Source organism: Sceloporus undulatus, chromosome 4, assembly GCF_019175285.1.
Source record: "Sceloporus undulatus isolate JIND9_A2432 ecotype Alabama chromosome 4, SceUnd_v1.1, whole genome shotgun sequence".
In the NCBI taxonomy this organism is placed as follows: domain Eukaryota; kingdom Metazoa; phylum Chordata; class Lepidosauria; order Squamata; family Phrynosomatidae; genus Sceloporus; species Sceloporus undulatus.
This window is the reverse complement of record NC_056525.1, coordinates 44,089,267-44,111,575: the sequence shown is the minus strand read 5'-3', so window position 1 is coordinate 44,111,575 and position 22,309 is coordinate 44,089,267. Positions and strand designations below refer to the sequence as shown.

Here is a 22,309-nt window from a genome sequence, read left to right as displayed (position 1 = left end):
AAGGAAAAGTAGTGGAGAAAGAGAAAGAAACCTAGGAAGGGAAGGAAGGAAAGGGAAGGAAGGAAGGAGGGAGGGAAGGAAGGAAGGAAGGAAGGAAGGGAAGGGAGAGGGGAGGGGAAGGAAGGAAGGAGGGGAGGGGAGGGGAGGGACGGACGCGGGCTCTCTTTAGGACCCAGCCGGCTGGCTTGGCCTTCTCCAAGGCCGAGAACATGCCGCGCAGCTCCTCTGCCTTTGGGAGAAGGCTAAGCCAACCGGCTGGGTCCTAAAGAGAGCCCTCGGCGGCAAAGCCGTCGCCCGAAGGCAAAGGAGCCGCGCGGTGTGTCCTCCGCCTTGGGAGAAGGCTTTGCCGCCGCGGGCTCTCTTTAGGACCCAGCCGGCTGGCTTGGCCTTTTTTTTCTGGCATACAAGACAACCCCTGAGTTTGGGAATGATTTTCCTGGGCTAAAAAGTCGTCTTATACACCGGAAAATACGGTATATCTTGCATTCTGTGGTAAAGACATTTAGATAAATAAAGTATCATTTCCTGTTGGACACATTTGCTAGATATTAATTGGTGCACGACTAGTGATAATACAAGATTAGTCTTTTGCAAATGGTGTACTTCACTGAGGAGGGGGTTGGATTTGATGGGCCATGAGGCCCTTCCAACACTAGGATTCTTCTATGTTGGTCCCTTAATAAAGCATTTGTCCTTTTTCTCCACAGGCAAAAGCTGCCATTAGGGAACTGCTTCCCAATGGGTTGAGAGAATCAATTAGCAAAGTGCGTTCAAGTGTTGCCTATGCAGTATCAGCGATAGCTCATTGGGACTGGCCTGAAGCTTGGCCTGAGCTTTTCAACCTGTTGATGGAAATGCTGGTTAGTGGGGATCTGAATGCAGTACATGGAGCTATGAGAGTGCTTACAGGTATGTGTATATTCTGTGAGCTTCACTTGTGTTCCATAACATTTTAATACAGTGAGCTTAAAAAAATCTTGGGATCTTAAAAGGAAATATGGGGTGGCATCCTGCGGTCTTTACAATGTTGTAAACTAGACTTACAACTTTGTTAGTTTTGCTCTTCATATTTGGGACTATGGCATTGCCATGATCACAAATGCCCCCTAAAACCCACCTTACAAGCCCAGCAGCTGCACCAACTAAAGGTGTCCTGTAGCACTAGCCAGCAGGGAGCTGAAGGATGATAAGTCCAGTCCACTCCCACCAGTGGCCTGTGGTGCAACTCCATAGTAGCAGAGAAATTCCCAGAATGACAACCCTGTACCTTACCATTTTAAAAGTAAACGAGTAAATGTTATTCATGAAGCTGAAGAACTGACAGCACTAATAGTCATTATGGCTTTTTGGAAAAAGAACATCAGTATGCCCAGAGTTACTCGAAGAAGCAATACATTACTTGTCTAAACTCTGACATGGACAACATGTTCAAATTTCAACCATTTCTATTTTAAGCATAGTTTTGATAATAAAGTTACTGAAAAGTAACACATTACTAACATTTTACTCTTAAAGTAGTGAAGACTAATATCTTTTTAAAAAATGTTATTCAGTGCTTCTCAAGAATAATACCTTAAATTATGTGCTACTTTACTAGAAAATTGTAAAAAAGTTTTCATATTTAATGAAGTCTAATCTTTCAGCCACCTATGTTTTTCTCTGAAATCACACTGAATTTTTATATCGAGAGAGAGGGCGGGAGGATTTGGTGGTAGGTAGTTTAGGTTTTTTACAGGTAGAAGCTGTGTTCTGTTAAAAATCGATTAAACGCAGCTAACGTCAGCTGTTTTCATGGACCCACCATCATAGTTCCTAAGCTTTAATAATAAATTCGCCAATTTGTTATAGGTCTGTCATGTGTCTGCCACACAAGCTGAGAATTGGAGTGCATCTTGGGTAGATAGTTCCAAACAGCTAATACTTCATTCTTAATTATTTTCATAACTGACTAAGTTATGCTCACAGAGGTGATAACATTTTGGTAGTAAGAAGACTAGGCCTAAATTCCTCAGCCTGGCAATTTATTCATTTCTTGTGCAAAGATTTATTTTTATTTTTTTTAAGTTGAGGAAACTTTGATGAGAGGCCCCAATTACAGTCTGATTGGAGTAAAACCCAGACATAAATTTGCAACCTCTGTGGGAATTGAGTTTTGATTCATATAATAATAGGGATATTTTAGTCCTTCTTTTGCTTAGTTATGAATCTGTGTACCATCAGAGTTGTTGGACAGTTTGGAAGTGAGAAGTACCATGATGGAAGTACATTTTGGTTGTGTAAGAATATTGTTGTTTGACTTTCCTAGAGTTTACGCGGGAAGTGACTGACACACAAATGCCCCTTGTTGCTCCAGTTATTCTACCTGAGATGTACAAGATATTTACAATGGCAGAGGTATGAGTAAAAGCTTGTTTTCCCTTTGGTATGATTAGCAAAATAACTACTTTCAAGGAATTGTCAGTATGTTTAGATTTACTGTGAGTTCATGGTCCCCTCTAGTTCTTCTTCTAGATATGTCCTGTGAGGTTTTGTAGGAAATTTGAAATGAAAGAGTGCAGAGAGAACAATCCTAGGTGTGTTCCAGGTTTTCAGACACTGCACATCTACTGCAAGTAGATAGTGGCTCTTCCCTTAGTTGCTTCTACTGTCCACAAAGGTGCTCCACCTCTCCTTCATCATTTCCTAGTAGGAGAGGAGTCCCATTTCCTCTGTATTATTACCTGATGCATCTAGGGGCCAAATTTGGAATTGCCACCCAAATAAGAACAGAACTACCATCAAGCAGTGCCTCATACTCCGTCAAAAGAGAACCATGATCAATGTTATCAAAACATGCTGAAATATCAAAAGAAAATCAGTGTGGTTGTTACTTCACTCTTCCCATGAAAGTAATGTTCAGAGCACAACCAAGGACATTTCTGTTTCAAAACAATACCCAAAACCCTATTTAAAAATAATTTCTATCCATGTGTTGGAATTTTGAGATCTGGCCAACCACCGCTCACTCAGTTATTGGGATTTCCAGATGGGACTCTAAAGGTGGACTTCTAGGATTGTGGCAGAAGAAGCTCCCAGCATGTGAGATCCCCTGCAAACTGCAGAGTATTGCCCTGGAGTTTCGCTTGGGAAGTGTCAACCTTTTCTTTCAAATTCTCAACTACTATCATCAGTACTACCAGACGCTTTGCTTGCTTGCCCGCCCACCTGCTCTTTCTTCCCCTCTTTCCTTTCCCATCTTGGTCTCTTTCCCACCTGACAAAGAACGAAAATGGGGGAAGTAGGGTCTGAAGCATTTCTTCCACAAGCAATTGTAAAGGCATTCCCACTGCAATTTTTATTTATTTTATTTTATTCATTTTTTTGCTTAATGTTCTACACAGTAAACCTACTTTAGCACTTTCGTCTTTGACTTTCTTCAGTAATTGTTCTGGTCCTGTATTTCCTCTGTTTTAAAATAATTCTATTATGTAAAATAGAAGACACATGAGAAAATTAATTTGTGTTATCTGTACAGAGGAATTTTTTAAAAAATGACTTTTTACTATACATAGTTTGATATAATTGCTAAGGAGAAAAATTAGTATTGTGAATGACAGCAGCTGATAACACCAGACAAATGCCAGGCCTTTTCTTGTTTTGACAAACTGCTTTTCTTCTGTTAGGTGTATGGTATACGTACAAGGTCACGTGCTGTAGAAATTTTCACCACTTGTGCCCATATGATATGCAACATGGAGGAGTTGGAAAAGGTAAATTGTTGTTTTCTTGTTTGTGAATTGTGTTGATTGTGATGGAATAATATTTTAATATCAGGGAGTCATTCTTGTTTGTAAGGTATGACATGTGTAAAGGTAGTGTTGTGGTCAAGGATACCAAGAAGTATCATGATTGAAAGGGGATCTGAACTTGGTTACTCACAGATTAATTCTGTTCTAAACAATTCATTGATTTCTGCTGTATGAAGTGCTGTATTCTGTAGATGGGAAATATTTTCTTAGCAGAGAAAATTTTCAGCAGAGGGACTGGCAATTTCTGTTGTTGAGCATGACTGTAAAAAGAAAAAAAAGTTTGTTTAATAATAATGTATGGCAAGGGGGGACCCCTACTACCACCACCACCCCACAGCCTCCAAGTTGGGCACCTGCTTTGGTAACCCTGAGTATTTTATTAGAATTGAGCAAGCAGTGAGATTTTGGTGAGGCTGGCTATGATATGCAAGTCAGCTGGTGTTGTTCTCCAAGAGCCATGCCTAGGAAATTGGGGAAACTAATTCATGGATGGGATATTAAGGCAGTTTAATGAGTATTGAAAGGCAATGGTATAGGACACGGGCAAGCAGAGCCCCTGTCTGGCTGTTGATGGAGGTGATGACAATGGATGGGGTAAGCTGGTGTGATATACCTGTCTTCATTCAAGGTTGACCTTACTGATCTGGTCTGAAAGGGTATGGTTGTATACACTTTAGTGGTGAATGGATTTCTTATACTGTAAAGTGTAAGAAATTGACTAGAACTATGGTATATTTTGGCATTTATTTTGAGAGATATACTTTAGAGATTCTGCAAGTGAATACAGTCAGATCTTCATATCCTCCACGGTTCCATTCCCCCCCCCCATGGATAGCAAAATCCACAGGGCCTCAAGTCCTGTTCTCAATGGTGGCGTGATGTGCATGAGACTACGTTGACACGGCCAGATGCACGTGCCACCATTGGGGAGAACAGGGAGATACCATTTGTGCAATAACCAATCTGTTGATTGCAAGTCTGCAGAAGAGGAGAGATGACTGTCACAGTTCACCCTTACTTTACGTGGGGGAGCCGTTCCAGACTCCCTTACGTAAAGCAAATACCGCCTATGCTCGAGCCCCATTTAAATGAATGGGGCGCCATGGGCATGCACCCCATTCATCCCTATGGGACGTGCAGCCCCTTCTCCCCGTGCAGTTTCAGCATATGCTGAAAGCTGTGTAAAGCGCACCCGCGTATGACGCGGGTGCACTGTATTTGTTCTTGTGAGCTGCCTTCAAGTCTCCTTCCACTCATAGCAACCCTATGAATGAGACATTTCCAAGTCACCCTATCCTCAGCAGCTCTGCTGAAGACTTGGGAGTCAAACAGATGGCCAGAAAAAGCAGTTTCAGACCACTTTGGGGTGTGGCATTTACATGACACAGCCCCCAAAGCTGCCAGAACCGCATCACAGCCACACTAAGGGGGGAAAGCTAGACTAAAAAGAAGCAGAAATAAACTGCTTTAGCCTAGAAAATGCACACCTTTGATTCGCCATATAAATGCCCTGATGAGACTGGTCCCAAGGAAGTGCTCCACCCTAATCCTAAAGCTGCATGTAAATGCATTGGTGCAGATGCTCAGGGCAGCAGTGCAAAATAATGAAAATGTGACACCTCCAATGGCTGTAAGTACAACGTACACAAACCAGACAATCCAAGACAGGGCATGAGGTAAAAGAGGGGTGAAGGGGGCATGCTTGTGTATTGCCAGTGTTTTACTGAGCACACCGTGCTCCAATGCCCTGTCCCAGTGGAGGGTCATAGGTGCAATTGTATGCACAATCAAAAGGGGCAGCCATCGGACGCAGCATAGATCCAGCATCAAAGCAGCAGGCAGTGTGTTTTGTGATGGTGCATGTGGATGGTGGGAAATTCAAAACAAAACAGCAGTATGGCTTCATGCGCCGGGTCATGCAGCTGTGGCATGTGCATGTAGACCACCTTGGAAGTGGGTGTCTCAGCAGGGTCTCAGCTCACTTTCAGAAGAAGCAACTTTGGGTCACTCTTTCCTGCCTATCTGCTTTGCCCCCTAGTCCTGCAGAGTCAGGGTTGTGGCCTCCTTGATTGAGTCTATCCACCTGTAATCCAGTCTTCCTCTTTTCCTAGTGTCTTCTGTAAAGATGTAAAGATGGTGCCGTCCATACGTATTAGGGTTCCAGAATGTGCAGGTGCCGCACGCTCTGGAACCCTAATTTTGGCACTGACACAGCGCTTTCAGCCCATCTGTTTCAGTCCCTACTTATGTTTGCAATGTTATCCTTGGTGCCGCTTCCTTTTCTGAACCCAGTTCACATCTGTGTTATTCCTTGCTCCATGTATGGTAGAAATCTTTGCTGTAGAATTGTGATCACGAGTTTGTTTGCATGGGAAATTAATGCAATGGCCTGCTAGTTATTCCAGTCTTTTGCACCACTACCCCTTTTGGGGGCTAGGAATATATAAAGAATAATTCTAGAAGTCAGTCTTCATCTAGGTTTTCTTAATAGTTTTTACTAGGTGCAAGTTCCTTGCGTGTAACCAGCTCTACTTCCAGTTTGTTATTGTTGCATTAGAATGTTGTTGATTCTGAGAACATGACATCCTTAAGGTTTGTTCTACTTAACCAATAAGTAGCTGTAATCTGGAAATACTGTATATTGCAAATAGTTCTACAGATGTTGTCAAGCCAATTTTAGAGGTTTACATGTGTCTTTGGAGTCCACAATGATTGTAAACAGCTAAATCTTTTTAAGAAACTGATACCTACATAGTCTTTCAGGTAATTTTTTCTACCAATGATGAGCAGTTTACAAGTTGTTATAACCGGCTTCGCATCTGTGGAACAGTCTTCCTTTGGACCTCTGTCTCTCATCTGCTTTTGTAGGGTTTTGAAGAACTTCTTCTTTGATTCACTGGATTAAGTTGTTGAATTGTGCTTGAGGTTGGATGGGCAGCAGCTGAGATGAGTAGTGGCTGGTGAGATGTTGGGGAACTTATGTATATTCATTGTGTTATGTTTTATTGCCTTTTCTTTGACTGTACATGTTTGATGTTCCATCCTTTTGTGGAAAGGGTGTTATAACTAAACATTATTGTTCTTGATATTATTAAAAACCAAATAACACTTTCCATTGTTAAAGGGGGCAGCCAAAATTCTGATTTTCCCTGTGGTGCAGCAATTCACTGAAGCCTTTGTTCAGGCCCTGCAAATGCCTGATGGCCCTACATCAGATAGTGGACTTAAAATGGAGGTTTTAAAGGTGGGTATATTAAATACAATATTGTGTTAGCACAGAACATTATGTTGAAAGTGTTTAGGTTGTAGTGGGCAGCAAAGTTGGGTTTCTTAAAGATAACTTTTTACTGCTGTTAGAGTAGTATAGGCGCGTTACAGACCGCTGAGAAGCAGCGGTCTGGCTCTGCCTCCGCTTGCAGCGTCCGGGAACCGCAGCCTTTAAACGGCGCGGCTCCCGGATGCTGCAGAGAAGGAGCGCGGAAATCGCGCTCCTTCTCAGGCCCCGGAAGAGGCGCCGCGAGTGCCAAAGGGTGCACTCGCGGCGTCACTTCTAGTGCGCCACGTGCAGACGCAGAGCGTCCGCTACGTCAAAATGGTGGTGCCCGTATGAACAGGGCGCCTCCATTTTGTATGGACTGAGTCCGTGATAGGGTAAGGGCGTCTAGAAGAGACGCCCCTTTTTCAAACTGGGATGTCCTCAGGACGTCCCTAATGGCGGTTTGTAACCCGCCATAGTGTTGTTTTTCTAGGGTTGTCAATGTTGGACAAGACTTCATCTATTTCACATCAATTTAGCTAGTATCAGCAACAGCATAAATGATTCTGTAGGTTGCAAGGTGTCTGCTTGGCATCAGTGTCCATTCAGGAAATAGTCTGTGATTGATATGTTTGTTAGTGTATCAAGCAGAGGTCTTGTCTATTTTGCAGATGAATATAGGGTTGTTTAATGGATATTTAATTTTAATCTGTTAGTGATTCTAAATATTTTCCCCCTTTCTTTCTTTAGGCGGTAACAGCCTTAGTGAAGAACTATCCAAGGCACATGATTTCTTCCATGCAACAGATCCTTCCTATTGTTTGGAATACACTTACAGAAAGCGCAGCCTTATATCCTTTTTGCCTGTTTTGAAATGCAAAGAAATGCCAAGTAAAGAAGGCAGTTAAGGCAGGCAGGCGAGAAGGAAAGGCCAGTGATAAGAGTAAAATTTAAGTTGCAGCACAATTTCTCTAACAAACAAATGAGGTTTGAGACTGGGGAAGAACAGTTGGATAGCATTTCTGTATAATATCTATTACTGCCTGTGGCCCTGATCCTAGAAGTTGGTGTATGGAAGTGTTCATTGTACTTTCACACCTGCAGGGTTTCCTCTTTTTCTTTTCTGGGCCGGTCTTTTGTGCCTCAGGATATGCTGTTTAGGAAGGGGCAGGCTACTGCCACTTGAGGATTCTAAAAAGCCTCCATGTGCATACTGTGCCTTACAGAGGTGGAAATAATTAGTAAATATATTTATTTAATAATGTTAGCAGCAGCTGATTTGGGACTGAATTATAAGAAAAGGTGGATTGATGTCTTTCATTTGTCATTTTTTAATTATGGAAAAACTGTTTAAATCGGGAATACCCTGAGTTTCAAAATGTATAATCTGTGTACTAAATGTTTTATATCTTAAAAACCCTATACTTCAGTAAAAAAAAAAAAGAAAAGAAAAAAAAGTAGAATAAATGCAAGAGTATTTTTGTCAAATTGGCTAGTTGTTAAAATATGTTGTTTACCAAGGTAATGTAATTACAGGGTCAAAGTTAAATTACTGATAGGCTGAAGTCAGTATTTATCCCTTAGCCATATATATATTTCCTTATATATATGGAAATAAATAACATTATCTCTGTAACATGCAATTTTGTCTAATTTCTCTAAAATTAGCCACAGTATGATATTATCTGTACATTGTTAATCTTTACTGTTAAAAGCTGTGACTTGGTTCTAAACAAAATATTTTTCTGCCTTCTTAACAGTTCTTAAAACAAAGATGGGAACCGTTTAACCCTCCAGAGGTTATTGTACTGCAATTCTGAGCATTTCTCACCATTAACTATGCTGTATAGGACTGCTCGGAAATACAGTCCAACAGTAACTGGAGGGATACATACATCTCACTCTGCATTAGAAGGCTTTTATTTATCTTCAGCATGCACACACCCCTTTTTTTCTGCAAAGGATTTGAACCTCAGTGATCTGGGTTTTGATCTAGTAGTATTTATCAAAAGCATTGTGATCTGGTAGTATATAAACTGCATTTATTTTTCCTTAACTCATTTCTACCTATGTAAGAACAGAAGTAAATTACACAGAAGAAGTAGAGGACCCAGTGGATTCTGATGGTAGGGATCTTATTGCTAGAGGAATAACCATCTAATTGATTGAAAGAGAACTCATGGCACATTGAAGATTCTTGGAAAGTGTTGTGCAAATATTGTAGGGCAAATATTGTAGGATAATATTTCTACAGTATTTGTAGAATGGGCGGAATTTGGGGCAGGCTAAATGGAAGGAATGGATAATTTGGAAGCTGACCATTTAAAAAAGGATGGATGGATGGATGGATGGATATATATAACTTTTTTTGTAATTTAAATTTGGTAATTAAACCAAATATAAACATTACGAAAGACCTGGTAAATTTGATTCAGTGAAAAATAAAATAGTTGTCATAGAATGAAATAATTATTTGAAAGCTATTCATAACATTTATTACAAAATAATTTTACAAAATATTAAAATTAACTTTTTTAAAATTTAGGTGAGGTTTTGGGGTTTGAAAACCTAGTGTTCAGCATATTTGAGTTTGTTCATGCTCTGTTGGAAAACCACAAGTTTAAAAGTACAGTGAAGAAAGCTTTGCCAGAGCTAATATATTACATCATTCTCTATATGCAGATCACAGAAGAGCAGGTAAGCACTATTTCTGTACAGTAGTGTGTAAAATAAATTTAAAATTTAATCTCACACTTTTCCAGTTACCACCTACTGCTAGAAAATATAAGTTCTAATGATAATTTAATAAGTTATTTTACAACAGTTTAATAGCTTGATGGATTTATTAAAACATACTATGTCATATGGCACCAAAATTTATATTTTTTTGAGAAGAACTTCTTAGCATACTACCAGGAATTAGATTAAAAGGTTGCTTTAGTACTGTCTACTTATCAAAAAGATGATCATGTAGCAGTTATTTAGATTATACTGTTTCCTCATTATTGTAGGTATTCATTTATTGCATAAACAATTGTTGAAAATATATTGAATTTGTGGCATTCTGCTTTTGAGCTTCAGATTTTTAAAATAATATCCTAAAGGTGTTTCTGTAATGCTTTGCAGTTGCTTTTGTGAACAGATAATTGTTCACAGGCTGTCGATTTTCTTGCCGTATAGCACTTGTTTATCTTTAGGCCACCTAGAATAGAGTGGTGAAAGTTTTAGGTGCTCCTTCGCACCATTTCACATATCCTGACGTTGCTTGGTTGTAAACAACTCAAAAGCAGAAAGATTGGTGGACAAGAGACTAGAGGAGACTAGCAAAGAGGGAGATTTACAAACATTTTCAGTAGCCTACCCTATATATATTTTTTTTCTTAGAAGGATGTGGGAAATGAAATAACAAAATGTCCTCCAGTGATGAGGAGAACCTCTATCACTAGATCCCAGAAGCAGATCAAGTTCAGCACAGTCTGAGGGATTTGACATAAGAACTCATTGAGAGTGAAACTTGGAATTCTTTGAGTGTGAAAATTTACTGTGCTGAAATGTTCTTGCTGCATGTTTTAATATTTTGATTTATGGATCAGAAACAACAGAAATATTTTGATTTATGGATCTGACATAGAACATCTTGTCTTTTGTATACAAAAATATACAGACATTTTTTCACCTACTGAGTGTGCTCTAGGAAAAATAAAATTGTAACCTTTCAGTGTGTGTTAGTTGGCTTCGTTTTATACATATTCCTAAATAGGTAGAGCTGTGTGTTAGTCACTGAACTGTTGTGATTTATTTTCAGATAAAAGTCTGGACTGCAAATCCACAGCAATTTGTTGAAGATGAAGATGATGATACTTTTTCCTACACAGTTAGAATTGCTGCTCAGGACTTACTTCTGGTAAGAGAGAATATGTAATGTTCTAAAGTAGCTACCTAAACCTGGACTAGTGAAACAGGAGACCTCTAGATATTGCTTGTTTAACTCCCATAGTTATTGACTATTGGGCATGGTGGCTGGGACAAATGGGAATCAGAATTGAAAAACGCAGGAGGGCCACAGCTTCCCCATTTCTTACCTAAATGGTAATGGTAAATGGGTGCATAGATTTTGTTATTCAGTGTATATCTGCTGTGTACTTAGTAGGTTATTTAGAACCACATCGGTCCGGGAGGTAGAAGTTTTAGCTTATGACAAGAATAGAGTTCAACTCTCTGTCATGCAGGAATACACAGAGCACTCCCAACAGATGACTATCTAGCCTCTGTTTAAAAACCTCAAAAGAAGGAGACTTTACCACATTCCAAGGCAGCATATTTACTGTTGAATAGCTCTTATTATCAAGACGTTCTTCCCAATTTTTAGGTTAAATCTCTGGATCCTAATCTCTAGAATAGCAAAAAACAAGCTTATTCCTTCTTTCAAATTACATCCTTGCAAAAATTTAAACATGGTTATCATGTTACCCCTTAACCTTCTTTTTCCAAAGCTAAACATATCCAGCTTCCTAAGCAGTTCCTCATAGGGTATGATTTCCAGAATTGATAGTCTTAAAGGGAGTGATGTGGGTATAATGAAGGCGGGGGGGGGGGGGCGTGTAGGAAATTTAACTTTTTTTTTCACATATATATTTTTTTTTCATACAAGTTCCTTAAATCTGAGACTAAGGCCCAACGGGAAATCATGGGACTTCCAGTTTTCCCTGGTAGCATCAATTTCAAAAGACCATTAATATGATGCATCTAGATTGAGCATGGGGAATGTTTGAGTCTACATACAGTCCTTGAATGCCTCCCCCCATCCTCTAAAGTGCCTCACTCATGATTTTTAATTAAAAAATAGGTGAAATCTGTCAGGACCATGTTGAAACAGGTCTGATAAAATGACATGGATGTGGCCACTAGGGGGAGCTGTTGTGGAAGTTATTTACAGCTATAGTGGCAGTTATATGTGTCAGCATTTAAACAGTGCATCATTGGAATGTTGATGCAACTGTCAACTGTCCTTCTCAACTGTCACTGAGGGAGAGGGAGACAGTTGGTCCTTCAGAGAGAGAGTGTCAGTTATTACAGTTGGTGTTAGAGTAACTGCCTCTCTGTTTTGTTGTTATGGTTGTTTGGCTGACAAAGTAACTTATTTATTAAAGCCCTCGTGTAGAGTGAAGGCTTGAAGTGCTCTTGTCGTTATTTCTCAAGCCGGGAGCTCAAGGCCATTTGCAGTGGTGAAGGAATATTTTCCTTCTTGGCCTGAATACCTTTGCAGACATCTCTTCAGATTCCTTCTCCCTGACGTCCTGTCGACGTGGTTCAACTCTGTAGGTGGTCGTGGTGGACACAGCGCGTCTTTCCACGCCCTAACAAAATCGTGTAGAAAGCTCACCTTTTCTGTGTCCATAAAAATGCACAAACAACCCCTAAGCCCAAACAGCTCTGTTTTCATTTGTATGTTGCTTAAAACTGTGACTGGAACTGATGTGACATCACTTTTGTTTGCCATTTTGGGAAGGCTATAGATGAAAATTGAGATGTTTTGGTGCACTGCTGGGTGGTGTGGCCCAAAAGGTGATCAGGTAGAAATTAGCCCCTGGCCCCTATAGAGTTGGCACCCTGTGATCTACTAGATGATGAGTCTCCTAATTTTCTTCTTGTTGCAACCAGTGAGGTGTGAGCAGAGAAATACTATCATATCAACTTTTGTTTGGAAAGCATGAGAAAGACACAAAATAATAGTAGTCATTATATTCAATCCTTATTCTGACCTGTTCCTTGACTATCACTGCATTTACTTTGTATACTTTGCTAAACTTCCTGGAAAAATAAAATGAAGAGTGCAGGTACTTTTCTTGCCTACATTGTCTGTGTTCTGATGGTATGCACTCTGTCATCCAACTTGGTGATCCTTGAGATATACTGTTGAGAAAGTCCCCTTTGCCTTCTATACCAAATGTGAGGTGTTATATTTTTCTTTAGGCTGTGGCAGCTGATTTTCAAAATGAGAGTGCAACAGCTTTGGCTGCAGCAGCTACAAGACACTTGCAGGAAGCTGAACAAGCTAAAAACAGTGGTGCTGAACATTGGTAAGCATATTAGAAGTTTTATGACTCTCAGCAGAAGTTGCCAGTGAATGTAAGTGACACTCATGACTCATGTAATGGCTTCCCATGAGCATCTAGTTGGCCATAGGAAACAAAATGATCCACTAGATAGAACTGGCCCGCAGTGTCATCTCTTATTCTTAAGGCAGTTTGTACAGGTGAAAGTTCACTCTCCATTGAATACTTCTGTCTTAGAAAATTTAATGCACACTAGAAACAAATCAAACTTTTGTTCCATAGTGAAACAATTTGGTTAGAAATCAAGGCTAGAATTACGCTTGTAGTGATTGTTGACTTCCTGCTGTTGGCAAACAGTCTTGATGTTTTGGGGGAAAACTAATAAAAATCAGGGCAACAACCTGAAATGAACTCATATTTACTTTCTAAAAACTGTTGCTTATGTCCTATGAAGTTGAAAATGACCTGCTGCTTTGTTTTTACCATTGAACAGTTGAGATTGCCCAACTTGTTTTTCATAAATTGCAGAAAAATATTGTTAGTTGATGATGATACATAACCTCTTGGAAGATAGCTAGTACTCTTTTCACACTGTTCCAGCACTTTAGCAGCCAAGGCTTAATCCTATGGAATCTTTGGATTCATAGTTTCATGAGGTATATATAATTCTGTACCAGAGAGCTTTAGTGCTTCACCAGACTACAAATCCCAAGGTTTCATAGGATGCAATCATGGCCATTAAAGTATATCAAAGGGGCAGCTAAAGTGTCAAAGTGTGTGAAAGGGGCCCAGGTGAATTATGGAAAGATAATAAGAGGTGCCATAGTAGTGATGTCCAAATCTGTCTCTTTCTAATTTCATCAGATAAAAATTAGAGGGAAAACATCCTGATGTAGAATAAAAAGAACAAAAGATTCTGCAAAATTTCAACATTTTGTTCTTGTTTTGGTGGACCATAAATAGTTGATTATATATCTTGAAGATTAATTTTAATTTACATTTTCTTTAAGTAAGATAGCTTCATTTTGTCAGGAGACTCAAGGTAACCAGGTCTTCAGATTTTCAGCTGTATTGCTAATCAGATACTGTATCTAAAACAGTGATTCCCAAACTCTGACCTGCAGGTGTTTTGGACTTCAGCTCCCAGAATCCCAGGCCAAGATGGCTGCAACTTCTGAGAGCTGAATTCCACAAGACCTGGAGGACCAGAGTTTGGGAATCATTGATCTAAAAGATTGCAAGATGTTGAAACAACTTTACTTCTTCTTCATTCAAATAAAGCTATTCAGGGAGAATATTAATACAAATTTAGTACGACTAATATTAAAACCTAATTTCATTTAAAATACTGCTTACCACACTAGTGCAGTCTTTTTCAGTTACCACCCAAGTGAATCAAATGACCTAATGAACTACATTTCTAGCAAATTGCATCTTTGGTATATAACAGAGTAATTGGTATAACATACTGCAAGTATAACATTTTATAGAGGGCCCTTCCCACTTTTAATTTGAAATATACAGTACTCATGTTTATAAATGTATGTTTACAAGTACCTCTATGCAATTAATGGTTACAGAGCAACTTTTTAGTTTCCTTGGACGTAAATTAGAAATATGAATATTGGAAAACCTAAGTCACTTATATTTTGCAGGTGGAAAATACATGAAGCTTGCATGCTGGCTTTAGGTTCAGTCAAATCTCTTATCACAGACAGTGTGAAGAATGGCAGGATACATTTTGACATGCATGGATTTCTAACAAATGTTGTTCTTGCAGACCTCAACCTGTCAGGTACTTCATCATTTGATTTACTGATTTGATGCTTAAAAGAAAAAGAACCTTCTAAGTATTTGTGTAATATATGCATTGGAGAAATGAGTTATCTGGGACCATGTTTTATTAAGCAGAAAAGAGATAGGAATGATTCTGTAGACGTGAATTCTGTTGCCTTTCTATTTCCATGCAAGATGAGATTAATTTATAAATCACATTATGGTCTATTTTAATTATGGCAACAAGTAAGCGCTTTGTAGTAAGAGAGGCAGCGGCTTCCGTCTCTCTGGCATCTCCCAGTGTCCTGTTGCTATTCTTTCAGAATTCACAGCTTTGAAAGTATTATGCATCTTTTCTCTGCTTCATCCATCAAGAGCAAGCAGGGAGTGTGTGTGTGTGTGTGTGTGTGTGTGTGTGTGTGTGTATGCCCAGAGAATTCAGACTATCTTGCTGTTTTGTACCACGTTGGTAACCCTTCTTATCTCTCTACACAATGTACACAGAAGGAAAAGAGTTTCAGATACATTCAATAATTACTTGGCTTTCACTGCCTTGGATACATTCAAGGGAAGAATCTTGTAGGCAAGCAAATACAGTGTCTTATTTGTTCACTATATCCTTTATACAGTTCTTCTCAATTACAGAGGACCCTGCTGTGTAAAGAAGATTCAGAGGGATGGATGCAATAGCAATAATATTTTACATATGTGTTTTCTAGTGTCTCCTTTTCTGCTTGGCCGTGCTCTTTGGGCTGCCAGTCGCTTCACAGTTGCAATGTCCCCAGAGCTCATCCAACAGTTCTTACAAGCTACAGTCAGTGGTCTTCATGAAACGCAACCACCTTCTGTCCGAATTTCTGCAGTAAGGGCTATTTGGGGGTATGTATATCAAGAAATAAGACATATCTGGATCAATTTGAGGACAAATATCTGGGGAAATGTCAAATATGTTAATGTTTGGTGAAGTATTGAACTGGTAATCAACTCTGATTAGGAGAGAAATTATTCACTATTACTGTTTTACTAACCTTCCCAAAATTTTCTGAATTTTTTCTAGTTATTGTGATCAACTGAAAATCTCTGAAAGCACCCATGTCTTACAGCCTTTCCTTCCCAGTATCCTTGATGGACTGATCCATTTAGCTGCTCAGTTTAGTTCAGAGGTCCTTAATCTTGTGATGGAAACACTTTGTATCGTCTGCACAGTCGACCCAGCCTTTACAGCAAGTGTAGAGAACAAGATTTGTCCCTTCACAATTGCAATTTTTCTCAAATATAGTAATGGTACGTACCATGACAGATAATTCAAAATAAGTTGTTTCAGTGCACAATAAAAATTAGTCAAACTATTTTATTTTTAAAGAGAGATACTGTTCAGTTGCAGGATTTCAATTATTGACTCTTTCAGTGTCTTACGTGAAAGATAACTGTGAAGTCCATCTTGGATGGGAAAATCCAGCAAGAAATGAATACATGTTATTAATGTTATTTCCCAGTCTGATGTATAGAAAAAGTCCCAGCTATGACATAGTGTTCTTCTAGTGATTGAGACTGAGAGCCTTGATATGAACATAACAAATCAGTAAATAACATAGACTATTTTCTCATTCTCAATAAAGCCAGCATATCAGATATTTCAAGATGTTCATAATTGAAATCTGTGTATCTCTCTTGATAGCACCTCTTCTATTCTTTCTGTTTATATAATGATAGCCAATTAACTGGTAGAAAAAGGCCAAAATTAAGTTCATGTGCTTTTAGTTGTAACATTTAACCATTAAATAAATATTTGTGATTAATTCTGTACTTATATTCATATTATGACAGGGACAGGTGTAAAATAATTTCAAGTTGAGTTTTTTTCTGCAGTCAGGTTTGTGTCTTGCATAACATCACATTAACCTCCAACTTTCTTGTTGATGCTTCTCTTACTGTTATTTCTTGAAAGGCATAAAAACAAACTTTAACCTTTATTTTCAAATCCTTTATATTATATCCAAAGGTTTAGCTTATTTCTTTCTCTTAAATATTTATCAGGAACTAGCCAAATAGTCTAATAGAGTAAGAAAAGTGTAGATTGGCACGCAGCTCTGGCTGTAGAAGAGACATAGGTCCAAAACACACTGCAGAAATAATCCAGTTTGAGACTGTTTGACTGCCCTAACCATAACACTGTTCTGCTAATGAAGCTGTAAGATTCTTATTGTAAGAGTTTGTTTTATTCTCACATGTAACACTTAAAGGAAGAGGGTTAGAACCTGGGTCTTTTTCTGATTTTTAATTATTTGAAACAAATGCTGCCATACTTAGGTGCAGAAGTGTACTCTGTTGAGTATCTGAGAACATTTTTCCATCTAGCAACATTTAAAATGAATATGCTAGCTTTTCTTCTTAAACTGTGCAGCTTTATCTAGATATTCCCCAATAGTAACTGGTCTTTTTTCTTCCTTTAGATCCTGTTGTTGCCTCTCTTGCCCAAGATATCTTTAAGGAACTAGCACAAATAGAAGCTTGCCAAGATGCTATGCAAATGAGATTGATCCCAACTCTTGTCAGTATTATGCAGGCTCCTGCTGATAAAATTCCAGCAGGACTTTGTGCAGTAAGTATTCAGACACTTTTCAACATAGGTACTCGATTATATATATCCTCTGTTTCATGTTTGTAGAAAGCAGAAACATTTGTTCCCAAGCTGCTTCTGAAAAAATATATTCAGTCATTATGGAAGGGGACGTGTATGTGTCAAGAGGTAAATAAACTAATATTTGATCTTTGGGGCTTTAGAGCTTCATTGCAATAACAATTTCTTTCCTTCTTGCAATCTGTCAGTTATCAGAACTTGCTTCCAGGTTATGAGGCTTTTTCACAATGATTTGGATCTAGATTAGATTAGCTGAACTCAGGTCCTCATGGAAATCAGTTGGACCTGAATCATGACTTAACCTGTTCTGTTAGTTTCAGTAGCAAATAATCCAGGTAGTTCAAGCACTACAACTACTATTTTTCTCATTTCAGTTGAAGAGGCCATTTTAAAGAATCTAGAGAGGATGACAAAAGTGATTGCTAAAACTGATCTGTTCCTTGTTCCTCATAAATGAATCAGTTTTGCTAACGAAAAATAGCAGACATTGAGATTTCTGAATGTTGATTTTCATCTTTACTCAGGAATAGCCTGCTTGTAAAGAACAAAGGAAACCTCATACTCTCTCCACATTTGTTTTAGAAGAATAGAAGAATTTACCTTGAATTGATGTATGCCTCCTTATTTTATAGCTAGTAACCTCCTCTTTCTGAACTTTTTCCCCCAGACATCAATAGACATTTTAACAACAGTTGTGAGAAATACTAAACTTCCCCTTTCAGAACTCTTAATATGTCAGGCTTTTCCAGCTGTGGCGCAGTGTAGCCTGCATACAGATGACCACGCTACCATGCAGGTAATCTGTTTTTGGTGGGGGGGGGGGGGGGGGGGGGGGAGGGGGGGGGATTTTTTTTTTTTTACTTAAACTTATGTAGCCTCTTCAGCTGCTTTATGTTGTTGTGGTGGTGGTGTGCCTTCTAGTCATTTTTTACTTATGGTGATCCTAAGGTTATGGGGCTTCTTGGCAGGTTTCTTAAGAGGGGGGTTTGCTATTGCCACCTCTGAGGCTGAGAGAGAGTGACTTGCCCAAGGTCACCCAGTGGGTTTCCATGGTTGAGCTGGGAATTGAACACTGGTTTCAAGAAGTCCTAGTCCAATGCTCAAAACACTATGCTATACTGGCTCCTCAGCTGCTTTATACTGAATAGCATATTTGACATTGTGAATTAGACTTGCCAAGCAACTCTATTGAAATTCCAGGTCTCTTTTTGTATTAATTTGATGCTAGGTGTGAGCTGCACCTTTCACGTTTGAAATTAACCTTGCTTAATTCCCAGTAGTACTAGAATTGGCAAGTACTGTTTTTTCTTTTTAGTGTCTATGACTCACACAGTTGGATCTTGCACCTGTGCAGAGCACAGTATGGAACCCTGTCCCTTCGCTTTTGTGTGCCTGAGTGTACTAGTGCTACTTCATCCTTTATTTTTCATCCCTCTCAGGAGTGGCAGTGGTAGAAACTTTCTCTTCAGTGTTTCATAGCATTTCTGAGTAGTGTTCTGAGTAGTCTTCAGTGTTACATATTTTCTTTTTATTGCTGGTTTGTCTTTCTCGTCATGTTAATTATGCCTTCAGTTCAGTTCAATTCAGTTCAGTTCTTTTGTCCTCATTTTTTGTATGATCTTGTAGGCTTTATTTAAGCACTGTTTCTCATGTGGAAAGAAAATAGTGTCAACAGGCCACCACTGTCCTTGCCTGTTTTGGCTAGGACAGGGCCATAACATAAATACTTATACAGTGCGCCCATGTTATATGCGGGCGTGCTTTACACAGTCTTGAGCGTATGTGCTCAAGCCACGGGGTACAAGGGGCGGCACGTCCCATTCAAATGAATGGGCGCACGCGCCCATGGCGCACCACCGCACACAAGCCCCATTGTTTCCAATGGGGCTCGAGCATAGATAGAATTCGCCTTATACGGCGGGGTCCGGAACAGATCCCCCGCATAAGGCAAGGGCGGACTGTAAAGCCTGCCAAAGCTTTGCAATGGAATCACTCAATTCCTGATTCACTTGTGGGAGATGGCTCTAGGTGAATGATTAGGTGACTAAGAACAAACGACTAAAAATGGCTTCCATCTACATCTATAAAAAGCTTTCTTCCACAAAAGAGCTCTCCTGCTCAAGAATTATGCCTTCAGTCTCAGTGTTTCTGACACTGCTGGGCCTCGCACTGATATCAGCCCCAACCACATCTTTAGGACTGACTACCTCTTTCTTTTTGAAAGTGATTTCCGCAGTGATGAAATTACTTCACAGTGCAGTCATGGTCAATCACTGTGGAGATCCTAAATTCAAACATCTCTCCTCTCTCCAACTCTGGGGAAATCCCTTTTAGAGGGTGACAAAAGCACCATTCAGATTGATTTTCTGATCCTGATCCTTGAGGAAGAAAAAGAAAAAAAGATAAAGAGAAGATGACTGATCTAACTACTTCTATTTCTAATCTGATGAAGATGTTTACACCTGAAACAACACAAACCATAGCTTCTGTACTGGAGAGGCCTGGTTAGGATGCTGCAGACATTACAATGCAGGTGTTAATATCTGGGCTATATTGTGGTTCATCTTTCATTACCTATTATACAGTGATTAGTGTTAGATATAAATCATCCAATGAATGAATTCAGCTTGTTTGTTTGAGTTCTTGTTCCAACTGTGAAATAATTTTAAAAAGGTTTCCTTTATTCTCCCATGTTGAGAGACATCCTGTCCTAATTTTCATCATACTATTGCTGCATATAATCATAGAGAATATACTCTGCATACCGAGGGATTCTTGTCCAAACATATCATAGTTAGTAGGAGCTGAAATGAAGAGAGCATCCTCTTCTTGGCCAAAGAAATGGTAGAAAAAGTCCAAATACTGATCTGAGTCTTCATTCTTTTTCTACAGCTAAGCATCATGTTTGTGTCCTTCTGGATGACCAAGTAATGCTGTTTCTTCCATCTCCAGCAGACAGTCTAAAGCACCATCTTAACACGTTGTTCTGTTTCTCTATTTTGATGATATTGTTTGCTACAGTATGTGAAAAAAGGCAAGAAATCGAAAGTGAAGCCAAGGATATAGATATATAACTGTAGGATATGTGTGCTTCATAGGTCCAAAGATTGTATGTACTTTGGATGAGCTTCACTGAGCTTGATTTCTGGAGATATAGGTCGTTCCCAAATGCAGAAGATTCTTAAATCCAGAAGATTAATTCATAAATCCTAAATAAATACTTGAGAGCCTATATTGTGTAGTGGTTTGAGTGTTGGACTACGACTCTGGAGACTAGGGTTTGAATCCCCATTGGCCATGGAAAACCACCGGGCAAGTCACATTCTCTTAGCCTCAGGAAGGCAAAGGCAAAGGCAAAGACCTATCTGACAAATCTTGCCAAGAAAACCCCCTGATAGAATCATAAAGTTGGAAGAGACCGCACGGGCCATCCAGTCCAACCCCCTGCCATGCAGGAAATCCAAATCAAAGCATCCCCAGCAGATGGTCATCTAGCCTCTGCTTAAAGACCTCCAAGGAAGGACACTCCACTACACTCCAAGGGAGTGTGTTCCACTGTCAAACAGCCCTTACTGTCAGGAAGGTCTTCCTAATGTTGAGGTGGAATCTCTTTTCCTGTAGCTTGCATCCATTGTTCCGGGTCCTAGTCTCTGGAGCAGCAGAAAACAAGCTTGCTCCCTCCTTAATATGACATCCTTTCAAACATTTAAACAGAGCTTTCATATCACCTCTTAACCTTCTCTTCTCCAGGCTAAACATCCCCAGCTCCCTGAGTCGTTCCTTATAGGGCAAGGTTTCCAGATCTTTCACCATTTTAGTCGCCCTCCTCTGGACACGCTCCAGTTTCTCAATGTCCTTTTTGAATTGTGGTGCCCAGAACTGGACACAATATTCCAGGTGGGGCCTGACCAGAGCAGAATACAGTGGCACTATTACTTCTCTTGATCTAGACACTATACTTTTATTGATGCAGCCTAAAATTGCATTGGCCTTTTTAGCTGCCACATCGCACTGTTGACTCATGTTCAACTTGTGGTTTACTTGGACTCCCAGATCCCTTTCACATGTAGTTTCATTCAGCCAGGTGTCCCCCATCCTGTATCTGTGCATTTCATTTTTCTGCCCTAAGCGCAGTACCATACATTTCTCTGTGTTGAATTTCCTTTTGTTAGCTTTGGCCCAGCTTTCTAGTTTTTTCAGATCATTTTGAATGTTGATCCTGTCCTCTGGAGTATTAGCTATTCCTCCTAATTTGGTGTCATCTGCAAATTTGATAAGTATGCTCCCAATTCTGTCATCCAGGTCATTGATAAAGATGTTGAATAACATTGGGCCCAGGACAGAGCCCTGTGGGACCCCACTGGTCCCTTCTCTCCAGGCTGAAAAAGAGCCATTGTTGAGCACCCTTTGAGTTCGGCCGGTCAACCAATTACAGATCCATTTAACAGTTATAGGTTTGCCATAAGGTCTCCATAAGTCAGAAATGACTTGAAGGCACACATAAATACTTAAATAAATTAATTTGTGGCTTCCTTTTAAGATGGCACTGTTACTATTATGCTTGCATTTCCAGGTAGCAGACTTTTTAATAAGTATTTTTTTTTCCTGGTGAATCATTAGTTACTCATGAATCACATTTATAACTTCAAGGCCATTCACATAATGGTTCTAGGTTTTCTCATCTGGAAGCATTCAGGGTCGGAACTATGCCAGTTGTCCTTAGGCTCTTGTCTCAATGTTTATAGCATGAGTTCCAGAAATTGTCATGATAATCTTTACAAAGTGCAGTTTG

At 39.5% G+C, this 22,309-nt stretch overlaps 1 protein-coding gene across 1 annotated transcript in view; it reads left to right on the top strand.

Moving 5' to 3' along the window:
* Positions 1 to 22,309, top strand: part of IPO9 (importin 9) — a 68,070-nt gene that overhangs the window by 32,504 nt on the left and 13,257 nt on the right. Inside the window, exons 6-19 of the mRNA XM_042465643.1 lie at positions 708 to 909; positions 2,306 to 2,394; positions 3,663 to 3,749; positions 6,913 to 7,032; positions 7,795 to 7,895; positions 9,112 to 9,170; positions 9,590 to 9,741; positions 10,850 to 10,948; positions 13,018 to 13,124; positions 14,756 to 14,895; positions 15,596 to 15,755; positions 15,934 to 16,160; positions 17,330 to 17,478; positions 18,185 to 18,313. Of these exons, the coding sequence (XP_042321577.1) occupies positions 708 to 909; positions 2,306 to 2,394; positions 3,663 to 3,749; positions 6,913 to 7,032; positions 7,795 to 7,895; positions 9,112 to 9,170; positions 9,590 to 9,741; positions 10,850 to 10,948; positions 13,018 to 13,124; positions 14,756 to 14,895; positions 15,596 to 15,755; positions 15,934 to 16,160; positions 17,330 to 17,478; positions 18,185 to 18,313 (1,821 nt within the window). The remainder of the gene's footprint in view (positions 1 to 707; positions 910 to 2,305; positions 2,395 to 3,662; positions 3,750 to 6,912; positions 7,033 to 7,794; positions 7,896 to 9,111; positions 9,171 to 9,589; positions 9,742 to 10,849; positions 10,949 to 13,017; positions 13,125 to 14,755; positions 14,896 to 15,595; positions 15,756 to 15,933; positions 16,161 to 17,329; positions 17,479 to 18,184; positions 18,314 to 22,309) is intronic.